Raw genomic sequence first — 16,757 nt, 5'->3', positions numbered from 1 at the left:
CAGATACTCAAGGAAGAGAGACCAGGGAGATGGGGAAATATCGTCCATTAAAAATGTAACGTGCTTTAGTGCGTAGTGCCTGACTTATTTAGCAACAGCAGCATTGTGGGAAGTAGATGCCACGTCTTCGATTGCTGGGAGACCATGTGATGAATTGATTAAAGTGTCAGGGTGCTCTGATTTGCACACAATCAGCATTGACTTTTTTGGCTTCCAAGGTTCAGCGGGTGGCACCGCCGCCCTTCCGCAATGCCATTTGTGCCAGTCCCTTTGCGAGAAGAGACTCATCAGTCGTCATGGTGGGTTTGGAGCAGATTGCTTCCGCTGCGCTCTCCATTTGCACATACTGCAGGGTTCAGCAGTGAAAAAACATTTGGCTGCAAATCTGTGTCGCGGCTGCTGTGACATGCTGAGCTGAGCACATATTGTAGAAAACAAAAGCCACCAGAAAAGATAGTGAGACAATATAGTTTCTAAGGGTTCCTTTCACACTACACAAGAACAGTATAGTATACAGGTAGTCTCCAAGTTAAGATAAGTTCTGTAAAAGGTAAAGGTTTCCCCTGACATTAAGTCTAGTCAAGTCCAACTCTGGGGGTTGGTGCTCATCTCCATTTCTAAGCAGTGGTATGAGGATACCAAGCCACCTTGTCTCTCTCCTGAGGAATCTGTATAATGACCAAGTAGCAACAGTAAGAACTAACCATGGAACAACAGACTGGTTCAAGATTGGGAAAGGTGTACGGCAGGGTTGTATACTTTCACCCGACCTATTAAAATTGTATGCAGAACACATCATGTGATGTGCGGGCTTGACGAATACAAGGGATCCCATCAGGTCTGCTGGCTTTGTTAAAATTGCTGGAAGAAACATTAACAACCTTAGATATGCAGATGACACCTCTTTGGTGGCCAAAAGTGAGGATGAGCTGAGGAGCCTTTTAATCAAGGTGAAAGAAAAAAGTGCAAAAGCTGGGTTCCAGTTAAACATAAAAAAAACCAAGATTATGGTGACAAGAATAATTGATAACTGCCAAATAAAGGGAGAAGACGTGGAGGCAGTAACAGACATTATATTTCTAGGTGCAAAGATTACTGCAGATGCAGACTGCAGCCAGGAAATCAGAAGCCATTTACTTCTTCGGAGGAGAGCAATGTACAATCTCGATAAAATAGTGAAGAGTAGAGACATGACACTGGCAACGAAGATCCGCATAGTTAAAGCAATGGTATTCCTCGTAGTCATCTACGGATGTGAGAGCTGGAAGGCTGAGCGAAGGAAGATAGATGCTTTTGAACTGTGGTGTTGGAGGAAAGTGCTGAGAGTGCCTTGGACAGCGAGAAGATCCAACCAGTCCATACTGTGGCCCCATTTCTGAAGGTTGGCTCTGCATCTCGTGGTGCCAGAGTGCAGTCTGTTCAGCGCCTTTCAAGTTGCCCAGTTTTCTGTGTGCCCAGGGGGGAGTCTCTCATTTGGTATCAGCCATTGGTTGGGGTTCTGGGTTTGAGCCTGCCACTTTTGGATTCTCGCTTGCTGAGGTGTTCCAGCAAGTGTCTCTGTAGATCTTAGAAAACTATTTCTTGATTTAAGTCGTTGATGTGCTGGCTGATACCCAAACAGGGGATGAGCTGGGGATGCCACTGCCTTGGTCCTTTCACTATTGGCTGCTACTTCCCAGCAGATGTCAGGTGGTGCAATACTGGCTAAAGCGACCAGAAGAATCCACATAGTTAAAGCAATGGTATTCCCCATAGTTACCTATGAATGCGAGCGCTGGACCATAAGGAAGGCTGAGTGAAGGAAGAGAGATGGTTTGAAACTGTAGTGTTTGTTGGAGGAAAATTCCGAGAATGCCTTGGACCACAAGAAGATCCAACCAGTCCATACTTCAGGAAATAAAGCCCGACTGCTCACTGGAGGGAAAGATACTAGAGGCAAAGATGAAGTCCTTTGGCCACATCATGAGAAGACAGGAAAGCTTAGAGAAGACAGTGATGCTGGGGAAAATGGAAGGAAAAAGGAAGAGGGGCTGACCAAGGGCAAGATGGATCAATAGTATCCTTGAAGTGACTGGCTTGACCTTGAAGGAGCTGGGGGTGGTGATGGCCGACAGGGAGCTCTAGCGTGGGCTGGTCCATGAGGTCACAAAGAGTTGGAAGCGACTGAACGAATAAACAACAACAAAATCTGGCAACCCCATCATTTAAGAAGAGCAAGAAAAACCACTTCTGTGTATTCCTTGCCTAAAAGAACCTATGAGACTTGGGCCCCTTCTACACAGCTGTATAAAATCCACATTATGTGCTTTGAACTGGATTATATGGCAGTGTAGACTAAGCTGATCCAAATCAGATAATGTGGCTGTTCTGCTTTGATAACCTGGTTTATCTGGCTGTGTAGAAGAGGCCTTGGAGGCACAGACAACATGCAATATGAACAACACGAGTGCCACCTGCAGGCGTTTAGCCACTATTGCTACCCCATCACATGTTTGCACTGGAGCAAACATGTTAATTACAAGTGATGACAATGTAGCTCAGTAAAGAATAATAAGAAGGTAGCAATCAATACAAATAGAGTGGGAATGGTGTTTTGTTTGTTTCAAAACTGAAATGGTTACCCTATTTGCAAGATTTCCTGATTTCAACACTGAGATATAGTTATCTAAAGGAAATCCATCTCATTCAGGAGTAAATTGATGGAGAGCAATAAATATTAGAATAAATTAGTGCTTTTTGCATTATTAAATGGAGCCACTGAGGGATAAGATAACTGGCCAAGACTTGCACTTATTTCGGAAAGTCACCAATGAACAGGCCTGTAGTGAGGGGGTGGTTTTAGGGGTTCAACCCCCCCCCCCCGAAATGTTTCAGATTTTTAAAAAAAACCTGGTTTACTCATGAATTTTAACTGGTTAACCAAATCCCCATGCTAAGTCTATGAGATGCAAAAAATTAGAGTCCCTCCAGAACTGCAAGCACTATTTCAAGCAAATATTGACAATTTATTCACACTGTCATTACTTGCAGCAATAGCCGATGTAGCGAAGCAACCAAGTTGGCGGGGGGGGGGGGGGTGTTGAATGCTCTCATTAAGGAGGCCAGACTTGGTGGAGGTGGTTGACAGGGGCAGAGCTGCAGGCTATTGAAGGCTGCTCTGCCCCCTGCTGTGCTCTTTGCTTCAGCGTGAGCTAGGAGGCAAGTTTCAACCCCCCCTGCGAAATTTTCACACCCCCCCCGAAAATTTCAACCCCTCCCGAAAATTTTTTCTGGCTACGGCCCTGCCAATGAATATGGAGAAACGGTTGTTGCCTTGTAAACCTGCATTCCTGCAGAGAAGCTATGGACTCTTCTGGGGAAAACAAACACAGAGAAAAGCTGTTTCCTAAAAGGGAAAAAAATGGAGAGCATGTCTTTTTGGTGGAAGATTTTGTTGCTTATTCCTTCAGTCGCTTCTGACTCTTTGTGACCTCATGGACCACCCCATGCCAGAACTCCCTGTCAGCGGTTGACACCAGCAGCTCCTTTAAGACCAAGCCAGTCACTTCAAGGATGCCATCCATCCATCTTGCCCTTGGTCGGCCCCTCTTCCTTTTACCTTCCCTTTTCCCCAGCATCATTCTCTTCTCTAAGCTTTCCTTTCTTCTTATTATGAGGTCAAAGTACTTCATCTTTGTCTCTAGTCTCCTTCCCTCCAATGAGCAGTTGGGCTTTATTCCCTGGAGGATGGACTGGTTGAATCTTCTCGCAGTCCAAGGCACTCTCAGAACTTTCCTCCAGCACCACAATTCTAAAGCATCTATCTTCCTTCGCTCAGCCTTCCTTATGGTCCAGCTCTCGCATCCATAGGTTACTACACGGCATACCATTTCTTTAACTATGCGGATCTTTGTTGCCAGTGTCATGTCTTTACTCTTGACTATTTTATCAAGATTAATCATTGCTCTCCTCCCAAGAAGGAAACATCTTCTGATGTCCTGGCTGCAGCCTGCATCTGCAGTCATCTTCACACCAAGAAGATGGTGAAAATTAGGTGGAATTAGTTTGAAGATGCTCCAGGCTAAATCCCTGACCTTTTCAAGCACAGAACACCATCCCAGTTCCAAATTCCACAGAAAAGGTTTTGTGAGTGAATGAGGGCCATACAACATACTTCAAAACTACATTATATAGTTAGTATAGGCTCATATAATGCAGTTTAACAGCACTGAACTGCATTTTATGAGTCTACAGCGTTATCTGGCAGTATAGATGGGTCCTGAGACAGTGCTGAAGACACTGGTGGGTGAGCCATACCCAATCAATCCAAAATAAGAGATATTTCTTTATTTCCGGGGCAGAGAACTTTAACAGAGATAGGAGAGGAACTGCAGTACACACAAAGAGCGAAGGCACATTTGAGCTATGCACCATCGACAGGCCTCTCTTTCTTGCAGAAATGTGACAGCCTTATTTTGAATGTCTGCTTTGATTCAGGTGAGGCCCTTCTGGAAAGCAACACCATCATCCACCACATCTACTGCTCCCCATCGCTGCGCTGCGTACAGACGGCACACTATATTTTGAAAGGTAAGAAAAGGTCCGCAAAGTGGCTTGACTTGTTCGTGTCACCTAGGTGAAGGAATTGTGTCTCTTTTCATTAGCCAACAGTATTGAATGGGAAAGGGGGTGAAAGTGCACAAATCCTTCTCCCAAAGGTCACACAAAACCTATGGTTGGAGTTGCACGAATGTGAAAATTTCCTCTTTGCTTCACATATTTTGTGCATGTGAAATGTTTTTCTTGGTTGCGCTGGAAAGAAAAGGTCAGAGCTTCTTCTTAAGCAATCACTGATGCAGGAGCTGAAGTAGTGCAATGGGTTAAACCCTTGTGCCAGCTGAACTGCTGACCTGAAGGTTGGTGGTTCAAATCCACGAGATGGGGTGAGCTCCTATCTGTCAGCTCTAGCTTCCCATGCGGGGACATGAGACAAGCCTCCCACAGGATGGTGTCCTCTGGCAATGTCTCTGCACATGACCAATTCTCTCACACCAGAAGTCACTTCTGACGCAATTTAAAAAATGCTGTTTTTTGGGCAAGAGATGGGCAAACATCCTAAGCACCACCACCAATTTGCAAACTGAGTTGACTTGCTGTGAAAACAACCAAAATAATGTATGTGAGAAGTATTGAAGGGCTCAAAATACACTTAGAAATGGCAAATGTTATTAAGCATTGTTGTACTATTTGTACATATCACATCTGTGTTAACTCCTTTCCATCCCTGAAGACTGCAATTAATTAAAATGACTGGATTTGTAGTTAAAGAAATAAAAAAGTAATTCAAAATCGGATATACTATTCAGTATCATCTCTTGAGGATAAATCCAGTATTAATCAGAACTAAAGTAAGCTAAATCAAAGAACAAGAATTGTTGGCCCCCACTTCCCTATATCTGATTGATTTAAATGAGTTCCTCAGGACTAGATTCAATGCAGCTCCTTGAACCCTGCTTAGATGTGAATGGATTTCTCCATTGACCAGCCCTTATTTTAATTCTCAACTTTGTAGGTTTACAGCAAGAGAACAGCCTGAAGATTCGAGTTGAGCCGGGTTTATTTGAGTGGACAAAATGGGTGTCTGGGAGTTCCCTGCCCGCTTGGATCCCTCCTATGGATTTAGCTGCAGCCAATCTTAGTGTTGACACAACATATAGGTAAGGAAGGCTGGCACACTATTAACCTCGTTTTGTTATTGTTTCTTGTGCAGATGGGGCACAAGAATCTAAAACAGTCTAAGTACTAATTCCCACTAAAGTAGATCCATTTACTACATTGGTGAATGGTAATGTGGCACTTAGACAAGCCCATTGCTTCAATGGGACTACTGTAATTGAGATCCACCACTGGTCATATATAGGAGAAAATGACAAATAAAAAGAGCAGCTGTATTTCCTCTGTGGTCACAATTCAACAGGTGATTTGGGTCCAATCTGCACTGCCATATGATGCAGTTTGAAACTTGGATTCTTGTGAGAATGTTCCCAGCAGAGGTTAGAAGGAGGATACCTTGATAGTTTCTTCAATCTGTTATTTCCCTTTTTTAAAGAAAAGGGGGGGGGGGGTGATGATGGTGGCATCCTTGAAGTTTGCTGGGATTTTCTCGGTCACCCAAACTTTTTCAATGAGCCGGAGGAGTAGAGTGTCAAGTCAGGTTCACCCTCTTTAAATATTTCATCAGGGATCCCATCAGGTCCGCTGGCTTTGTTATTTTTTTGTTGGCTGATAGCATTGCTGACTTCCTCCAAACTAGGCAGAAAATGTAATATGGCTTCCTCCTCAATCAGAATTTATAATAGATGTGTATGTGAACATACATTATATATTATATGTGTCTTATAACTGCATATCTCTATTATGTATCTGTTGAGAGCAAAAGTTGTGATATACCCCCCAGTGTTGTCTCCACAAAGGTCATAAATACATCCCAAACAAAATTTGAAACTTTTTCTGTTCCTGGTTTGAAAGTGTTATTTATAGATGGAGTGATTTTAATAGGGAATGGAATGTTTTTAAATATCTAATATGTATTATTTTTCATTTTTCATTTTGAAGATTTTGGAATTGTATGTGTTTTAAGGCATTAAATAATTGCTTCTGTTATAAGCAGCCTTGAGTCCCTTTCTGGGTAGAGAAAGGCAGGGTATAAATAGGGTAAATAAATAAATAAATAAATAAATAAATAAATAAATAAATAAATAGGGTTGTTGTAGGTTATTCCGGCTATATGGCCATGTTGTAGAAGCATTCTCTCCTGATGTTTCACCTGCATCTGTGGCAAGCATCCTCAGAGGTTGTGAGGTTCTCTGAGGATGCTTGCCATAGATGCACAACCTCTGAGAATGCTTGCCATAGATGCAGGCGAAATGTCAGGAGAGAATGCTTCTAGAACATGGCCATATAACCTGAAAAACCTAGAACAACCCAGTGACTCCAGCCATGAAAGCCTTCAACAATATAATAAATAAATAGTTGTGACCTCACAACCTCTGAGGATGCTTGCCATAGATGCAGGCAAAACGTCAGGAGAGAATGCTTTTAGAACATGGCCATATAGCACAAAAAACCTACAACAACTCAGTGATTCCAGCCATGAAAGCCTTCGACAATACAATAAATAAATAGTTGTGACCTCACAACCTCTGAGGATGCTTGCCATAGATGCAGGCAAAACGTCAGGAGAGAATGCTTCTAGAACATGGCCATATAGCGCGAAAAACCTACAACAACCCAGTGATTCCAGCCATGAAAGCCTTTGACAATACAATAAATAAATAGTTGTGACCTCACAACCTCTGAGGATGCTTGCCATAGATGCAGGCAAAACATCAGGAGAGAATGCTTCTAGAACATGGCCATATAGCGCGAAAAACCTTCAACAACTCAGTGATTCCAGCCATGAAAACCTTTAACAATACAATAAATAAATGGTGTAGCTCATATAATGTAATTTAACTGCATTGGAGTGCATTAGATGAGTCTACACCAGGCGTGGTCTACACTGACCCTATAATGCAGTTTGAAACTGCATTAAAGGGCAGTGTTGGTGGCGCTCTGAAGGCGCATACATATCCAGTGGATTCCAATACCAAGACTTGCTTGTTGTCCTTAGTAATCTCTATACATTTAGTGCCTTTTTTCTAATCTTTCTTTTTCTCTACATCTGTATGTCCTCCACAGACCTCATATACCTGTAAGCAAATTAGGTATTTCGGAGCCGTATGACACATACATCAGCAGAAGCTATCAAGTAACGAAAGAGATCCTCAGTGAATGTAAAGCCAAAGGCAAGTTTGAAAAACAACCCAATTTGTCTTCCAAGTCTTCCAAGGCTGGATTTGTTGGTTGGTTTTCTTCATCACTTGATGTTGACCAAGATCTCCAAAATGCATATCCACAGAGAGTTTGTGCCATGTACCATCTTGTGTTTTATCTGTTCTCTTTCTTCAGGGACGAACGTTTTGATAGTGGCTCATGCTTCCTCACTGGAGGCATGTACCTGCCAGCTGCAAGGACTGTCGCCGCAAAATGCCAAGGACTTTGTACAGATGGTCAGAAAGGTAAGAAATTTCTACCAGTAAAATAAAGCCTTTGTGTGCTTTTGTCCAAAGATTATGCGATGCAAACATGCTTTGTTCAGAAAGTGCATGAAACATTGTGGACCACTGTTTTGCACTGTCAACAATAGCGCATGATAATTGCAGCCTACTCTTTGGGGATTTAGAAGGCAGCAGGGGAGAAAGTTTCTTTAAGAGGATTATCTTGCATGCATATTATTTTAGCATCAACACATGCAAGCCCACGATATGGTTCAGATATGTGGATGACACTTTCACCATTTAGAGCCACGGAGAAGAAGAACTCAACAGGTTCCTGGACCATCTGAACAGCATCCACCCAAACATCCAATTCACCATGGAAAAAGAAAATGAAGGAGGACTGCCTTTTCTAGATGTCCTAGTCATCCGTAAACCAGATAAACAATTGGGTCACACCGTTTACAGAAAACCCACACACACAAATAGATATCTACATAAAAACTCCAACCATCACTCAAGTCAAAAAAGAAGCACCAGTAAAGCCCTGGTGGACCTTGCAAAAAGAATCTGCAAACCCCACCTCCTCCAAGATGAACTGAACCACCTCAACTGGGCTCTCCAGGCCGATGGATACTCCACCTCAGACATCAGAAGAGCTGCAAGACAATCGAGAAGAAGCCACGAGAGTCAAGACAAAGATCCACCCAGAGGAAAAGTGTTCTTGCCATACATCAAGGGAACCACGGACCGCATAGGGAAGCTGATGAGGAAACACAACCTACAAACGATCTACAGACCCACCAAGAAAATCCAACAAATGCTACATTCAGCAAAGGACAAGAGGGATCCTCTCACCTCTGCAGGAGTCTACCGTGTACCATGCAGCTGTGGACAAGTCTCCATAGAGACCACCAAACGCAGCAGCATTGCCCAAACATGGATCAAGGAACATGAAAGGCACTGCTGACTACTTCAACCAGAGAAGTCAGCCATAGCAAAGCACCTGATGGACCAACCTGGACACAGCATATTATTTGAGAGCACAGAAATGTTGGACCACTCCAACAACCACCATGTCAGACTACACAGAGAAGCCATTGAAATCCACAAGCATGTGGACAATTTCAACAGAAAGGAGGAAACCATGAAAATGAACAAAATCTGGCTACCAGTATTTAAAAAACTAAAATTACAACAGCAAAACAACAGAGAGGAAACAATCAGGCACATCTAATCACCTCTCAACAAAAGATTGCCCTGGGCACTGCCAGGCCATCAAATGCTAATCAAGATGGTCAGTTGAAACATTCACACCTAGCTCCAACAGACAATAGTTCTTTCTCCCACCCTGGTCATTCTACAGATATATAAACCCATTTTCCTAGTTCCAACAGACCTCACTACCTCTGAGGATGCTTGTCATAGATGCAGGCAAAATGTCAGGAGAGAATGCCTCTAGAACATGGCCATATAACCCGAAAAAACCTACAACAACCCAGTGATTCCAGCCATGAAAGCCTTCGACAATACAACAACAACAATAATAATAAAGAATTGGTGCCGTACTTGTGTCCATTGACTACAACTGTTTTCATCTTCCCTGGAAACATTCCTACTTTTCTTTCAAATAGTATGTATTTGCATATTTCTTGAATGGTTTTTCAGCTTTGGATTTGAGTTCATACCAACTTCAAGAAGCTTGCCCAGGGCTCAGAGATTTGGGAAGCTAAGTGGTCAAAGGCTGAGGAACTTCTCTTGTATTTCTTATCTCACTTTCTCCTTTTTATTTTGCCCTGCAGATTCCATATTTGGGCTTCTGTTGCTGTGAAGAACTTGGCGACACGGGTTTGTGGCAACTGACGGACCCCCCGATCCTTCCGCTTACTCACGGACCGACTGGCGGCTTTAACTGGAGAGAAACTTTACTACAGGAATAAAATGGAAGGACACAACCGTAGTGCAAGAATCTCTTGCACATTGGAGCATCTCCTTCTTTTTTAAATTACTGACAGAGGAGGACATTATTCATAACCCTCTCGATGGATTTAAAAAATAACCCTCTAGCATATCTTCCACAGAGTGGTGTTTGTGCGTCTAGGAAAAAAAAATAGGTCAGTGTAGACGCATGCTTGGATTGTGGACAAATATTCATGTGCTCCAAACACCTACTCACTCGGTCTCTAGGCTTCTGTCCAGCAGAAATGTCTTTGTGACGTAAGCTACTGAGCTTTAATATATGATTTTCTTAAAAAATACACACACAAAACACCTTGAATTAAGCTCCAAGGAGGAAAACCAGTCTTCACTGCCTTCTGCGTAACGTTAGTCACCATTAGGATGCGCTCTAAATTGTGGAAATTTGTTGTTCGTTGGTCTATTTTTTTTAATGGAATTGAACTGTGCCATTTTGTTCTGAGGCATTTTGGATAGCGTGCACACAAATGGTCCAATGCCATCTTTAGCTGCATTGTTATACCTCCATTCTGCAAGATCCCTCTCCGCCCTCCAAATATCGCTGCGGAAAAGAGGGTCGTGTTCTTGTCCCACTTAGCATAGGATCACGTTCCTCGTTTATTTCCATTTCAAGTGTGTAATATATCTATATGTTCAAAAGACAAAAGGGAGATCTTGGTGGGAACCAATTTAGAATTGAAGGGCTGGTTCCCACATCATTTCAACTTCTCAGCACTTGATGATCTTCAACCATGTTAACAAAGCACTGTATTTTTTGAGGGCACATGGAGATGCTGCGTGTGGTCTTGGGTCTACCATGCCACATTCACCCTCACCATCTTGTGACTCATGAATGAGCATGCTCACAAGTGTCCCACGATAACCAAAATGGTGGTGTTAGGTGTGTTGATGGGCTTCATGGTTTTGGTCATGAGCAACTATTCAGTTCTATGAACCACTGGTGCCAGCTATGTTCACCACTTCTTTTCGTGTTTGTGTTCTCCGTTCAAAGATGTGCAGCCCCATGGACTAGGACTGTTAAGGATCCATGTTTACTCTTAGTGGGTGTTTCTTTTCTGTAACAGCAAATTCTGAAAGCAACCGTTATGCTACATCAGAGCAACAGAGTCAGATCATCATCATCATCATCATCACCTTACTTACTTACATACTTACTTACTTAAGTGATCCCTCATTGTCTAAGTAGGACAGTCTTCCAGGATCAGTGTTCTGGCCATGGGTCCGTAGGTTACTTTGGAGCTCTATTCTCTATCTGTATCTTCTCCCGCAGTGAGAAAAGTTACCTTTTTAAAATTACAACTCCGAGAGCCTACCCATGGGAGATGTTTGGAGCTAAAATATGAATGTTTCCAAGATCTGCAGTTATCCTTACTTACTTAGGCAATTCCTCATCGCCCAAGGATGATGGTCCTCCAAGTATAGCGTTTTGGCGGCGGGTCCGTAGGTGGCTGTGGAGCTGCGTTCTTGATCCGCATGTTCTTCCACAGTGAGGACATCGGTTTCCAGGTCGAAGGTGGTCCCAGACAGGGTTGGCTTGATGCACATTCCTCTTGACACATTTCTCCCTTTCACCCTCCATTAATGCCTCTTCAAATTCTGCAGCACTGCTGGTCTCAGCTGACCTCCAGTTAGAGTGCTCAAGGGCTTCTCAGTTCTCAGTGTCTATGCCAGAGTTTTTAAGGTTGGCTTTGAACCCATCTTTAAATCTCTTTTCCTGCCCACCAGTTTTGCATTTCCCATTCTTGAGTTCGGAGTAGAGCAACTGCTTTGGGAGATGGTCCAACGGAGTTGATGGCGGAGGACCATCACTTCAATGCTGGTGGTCTTTGCTTCTTCCAGCACATTGACATTTGTTCACCTGTCTTCCCAAGAGATTTGCAGGATTTTCCAGAGGCAGCACTGATGGAATCGTTCCAGGAATTGCACGTGACGTCTGTAGACAGTCCACGTCTCGCGGGCATATAGCATAGTTGGGAGGACAATAGCTTTATAAACAAGTACCTTGGTTCATCACCACCACCTTGAGGCCAGGTTTGATTGTCTTCCAAGGACAGAGTCTTGGTGGTGAGTCCATAAGTGACTATGAAGACCTATTCACGATCTGCATGTTCTTTTGTAGTGAGGACATATATTTCCAGATGGAAGGTGGTCCCAACAAGGTTTTGTTTGAGGCACCTTCCTCTCGGCTCATTTCTCCCTTTCGTCCTCTATTTGTCCCTCTTCAAAATCCATCGTACTGTTGGTGACAGCTGACCTCCAGTTAGAACGCTCAAGGACCAGGGCTTCCCAGATATCAGTTTGTTTTTGGTTAGTTTTAAGCTCATCTTTAAACCTCTTTTGTTGTTTCTTTTTTTCCTGTGGACCAGCAGCCAATAGTTCATGGACTAGCACAGATCCATGCACCGCTGCCTTGAGTTACACTGTTCTACACTATATCTGTGTACACAATAGACATTCCCAGTTCCCTGTGTAAGGAAAGGCTCTTCACAATTATTCTTTAGTACAGTCTTGGATATTTTAGTCAGGTTACCAAATCATGGTTATGTTTGATCAGCTTCATTGCCCCAAAGTGGCCATTGGAAATAACAGATAGAGCTTGGAAAAATTACCTTTTTAAAAGTTACAACTCCCAGAATCTACCCATGTTAAATGGGAGATGCTTGGAGTTACAAAATGAATGGTTCCAAGATCTGCAATTATCCTTACCTACTTAGGCAATTCCTCGTAGCCTGAGGATGATGGTCCTCCAAGTGTAGAGTCTTGGCGGTGGGTCCATAGGTGGCTGTGGAGCCATATTCTTGATCCGCATGTTCTCCCACAGTGAGGACATCGGTTTCCAGGTGGAAGATTGTCCGAGTCAGGGTTGGCTTGACGTACCTTCCTCTTGACACATCTCTCCCTTTCGCCCGCCATTATGCCTCTTCGAATTCTGCAGCACTGCTGGTCTCAGCTGACCTCCAGTTAGATTGCTCAAGGGCCAGAGCTTCCCAGTTTTCGGCATCTATGCCACAGTTTTTAAGGTTGGCTTTAAGCCCATCTTTAAATCACTTTTCCTGTCCACCAAGAGAGAGTAGATATATGCAGATTGTCAAACCCATCATCATAACCTAGTATCCCTCTTGAGCAACTCTTAACATTTTCCCCCAGTGTCAGTCTATTTTAATTATAATTTCCCATTGGGTCCAATGCATTATGTGGAAGTCCATGGCTTTCAAGTTGGAAGTGTAGTGAATCTACTTTAGGTTTTATTTCAAGCTTAGGAAAACCAGGATCCTTGTTAAATAGAAGTCCTGTTTACATGAATTGAAATGGCCATGAGTCCCACAAGAAGATATAAATTGACTTCAGGATACGAAGGGAGGTTGAGGTGCAAATAAAGTACTATGTGTGCATTTCTGGGACACTGGTGTTAGAAGAAACTATGTTTTTATATGAGATCACCTGGAAGTGGTGAGACATTTTGACCAAAGTATTTGTTTGAGGTGCCACTAATATCTTTTGATATCTACATCAAAACTTTCACTAACGTAGAGGGCTTGAGGAGTTGATCTCTACCACTGACTTCATGGTGCCAGTCCTTTCACTTTGGATGCAAGAGAATTCCTTTCTTACTCAACTGAGACTGGACACAAAGCATCTTGAGATACTTTCACATGTCATGCAACCAGGCCAAGATGGGAACTTCCAGATGATAATTCATATCAAAACAAATAGATTAAAAATGAGATCCCAACTAGGACCACCACTGAGTCAAAGCATTGGTTATCTTGGTCTTAATTTACAAGGAGAAGGAAGTTGTCCTCATGGACAACAAGTTAAACATGAGCCAGCAGTGTCATGCAGCAGCTTAAAAAAGCCAGTGGGGTTTTGGCCTCCATAAATAGGAGTATAGTGTCTAGATCCAAGGAATTGATGCTACCCTTCTATTCTGCCTTGGTCAGACCACACTGTGTCCAATTCTGGGCACCACAGTTGAAGGGATATGTTGATAAACTGGAATGTGTCCAAAGAAAGGTGACTAAAATTATCAAGGGTCTGGAGAACAAGCCCTATGAGGAGCGGTTTAAAGAGCTGGGCATGTTAGGCTGCAGAAGAGAAGGCTGAGAGGAGACATGATAAGGGCCATGTATAAATGTATGTGAGAGGAAGTCATAGGGAGGACGGAGCAAGCTTTTTTGTGCTGCCCGGGAGATACGGAGCAATGGCTTCAAACTACAGGAAAGGAGATTCCACCTGAACCTTGAGAAGACCTTCCTGACTGTGAGATCTGTTCAACAATAGAACTCTCTGCCTTGAAGTCCAGTGGAGGCTCCTTCTTTGGAGGCTTTTAAACAGAGGCTGAATGGCCATCTGTCAGGGGTGTTTTGAATGTGATTTTCCTGCTTCTTGGCAAGGGCTTGGACTGGATGTCCCACCAGGTCTCTTCCAACTCTATGAAGATCTAGAGACAATGTTTCCAAAGGAATGAAAATGTGTTATCTTCCAACCTTCTCCAATCTGGCACCATCCAAACATGATGGGCTGCATCATGATGGCCCACGAGGTCTCTTCCAGCTTTATGAAGATCTGGAGGCAATGTTTCCAAAGGAATGAAAGTGTATTTTCTTCCAACCTTCTCCAATCTGCCACCATCCAGACATGATGGGCTGCATCATGATGGCCCACGAAGTCTCTTCCAGCTTTCTGAAGATCTAGAGACAATGTTTCCAAAGAAATGAAAATGTGTTATCTTCCAAGCTTCTCTAATCTGGCACCACCTTCTCCAATCTGGCCCCACCATCCAGACATGATGGGCTGCATCATGATGGCCCATGAGGTCTCTTCCAGCTTTATGAAGATCTAGAGACAATGTTTCCAGAATAATGAAAGTGTGTTATCTTCCAACCTTCTCCAATCTGGCACCATCCAGACATGATGGTCTACAGTTCCCATGTCACACAGAAGGAGGACATCAGATAGGAATGGTCTCCCATGCTTGAAGGACCACAAAACGGCAGTTGCCTTTCTTCCCAAGCTGTTCTCACCATCAGTCCTTTCATTTCCCTGTCCATGTTTCATGATGATTATCCATCCATTGCTTTCAAAAAACCAAACAAGCGAACCAAGTTGTAAGATGCAGATAAATAATCTGAGTGAATGATAGGGGACACTCCAGCTTTGCCACATGGCTAACTTGGAGAAAGCTTAATTCAATTCACATTTCTAGCCCATACACACTATGAAGTTATAGCACTATGATTCCACTGTAACTGCCATGGCAACATCCTGTGGAATCCTAGAATTTGTATTTAGTGAAATATCGAATGTAGCCCTAGCTGTTTACAATGGAAACATAATGCTATTATTGTATAGTGTGAATAGGCCCTTTCCCTTGTATTAGAACAGAATTACCTCTAATATGGAAGTTTCGAAGGACATCCAATAGGCACTGAACCGAAGCAGTTGACAGGCAATGACTTGTGTGCAATATGTATATTTAGTACTTAAAGCATACGGCGTACATTTGACCTGGAAAGGGCAGCAGGGCATTTTCCAATGCATTTCTTTTAAACCAGGGATGTATAGTGACAAAGTTAGGGAGATAAAAGTGAACGATAGCAGGAAAGCCAACTGCGTTGTTTGTATTTTGTTACTGCTGCTGGTATTTTTGGAATATATATATACATATATACATAGACACAGACACAAAGACACATAGAGAGATATATGTAATTTAAACTATTTTTGGCTATGTACAGAAATTCTGAAAATGAGCGAGCGTATGCCTTCTCCGGAATCTGCTTTTGTGGGAGACTTTTAATGGACTTTTAATGAGCCAAGAATGACAATCAAAACCAAAATGTGGGTTTCTGGTGTATATTTAATATGGGGAGGTCGCTTTTCAGTCGGGGGAAAGAAGTGTTTTTGCACTAACTGTTTGCAAGTTATTGATACTTAATGTACTGTACAGAGTAATGGCTGAGTCACAACAAAATGTACCAAACGCTTCCATTGACGAAACCTTTGTTCCTCGGGTCGTTCCCAAAGCAATTCCCTTATTAACAATCTCGTTGGGTTACTTCACTATTTCCACAGATATTCTATGAACATTTATTTGGGAGTAAAATACCACTGAATGTTGTGAGACTGAACCTCTCGGAAAGCATGAAAACATTGGGGTGTCCGTATTTTGAAGAACCCGTTCTATTCAGGGATGGAGAGGGAAGGTCCTTCCATAATCTCAGAAAAAAAGACTATTTTTGGATCATTCTAAAAGGGTTTTTCCTCCTAAATGTTAAGTTTCTCTAAAGAAGAAAAGGAAGAATTGTGTTCACAGTATTTTTCGAGTCAAGTTTAGTTTCTTTTCTAAAGGAACCGGTGCTAATAAAGCAACAAACCTTAAGTTCAGCGCTTGGAAAGATTACTTTTTGAACTACAATTCCCAGCATTCGCCCATGCTGGTTGGGGGATTCTGGGGTGTAGCAACCCTCCAAAAATCTTTCCCAAGCTCTGTTCCATTGTTGGAGAGATTTACAAGAAGAAGGGAGACAATTGTATGCCTCTTTCATAAGATTTTCATTAGGATCCGGTGCGGTTATTGTTTTCCCAAAAAAGCTCATAACTGATTATGTTTGGTTTCTATTACTGCTCATCTTTCACAGTTTGTCACTAGGAAAAATGCATTGATCTCAATAAAAAGAAAGTGGTCAGAATTTCTCACAAACA

General features: G+C 42.7%; 1 protein-coding gene across 1 annotated transcript in view; it reads left to right on the top strand.

The window, feature by feature from the left end:
• UBASH3B (ubiquitin associated and SH3 domain containing B) overlaps positions 1-16,755 on the top strand; it is a 114,273-nt gene extending 97,518 nt beyond the window's left edge. The window contains exons 10-14 of the mRNA XM_060787009.2: positions 4,477-4,569; positions 5,552-5,696; positions 7,720-7,826; positions 7,990-8,099; positions 9,878-16,755. Of these exons, the coding sequence (XP_060642992.2) occupies positions 4,477-4,569; positions 5,552-5,696; positions 7,720-7,826; positions 7,990-8,099; positions 9,878-10,015 (593 nt within the window). The 3' untranslated portion in view covers positions 10,016-16,755. The remainder of the gene's footprint in view (positions 1-4,476; positions 4,570-5,551; positions 5,697-7,719; positions 7,827-7,989; positions 8,100-9,877) is intronic.
• Positions 16,756-16,757: the final 2 nt, after the last annotated feature.

Source organism: Anolis sagrei, chromosome 7 (assembly GCF_037176765.1).
Source record: "Anolis sagrei isolate rAnoSag1 chromosome 7, rAnoSag1.mat, whole genome shotgun sequence".
NCBI lineage: Eukaryota > Metazoa > Chordata > Lepidosauria > Squamata > Dactyloidae > Anolis > Anolis sagrei.
This window is presented reverse-complemented; position numbering and strand designations above follow the sequence as displayed.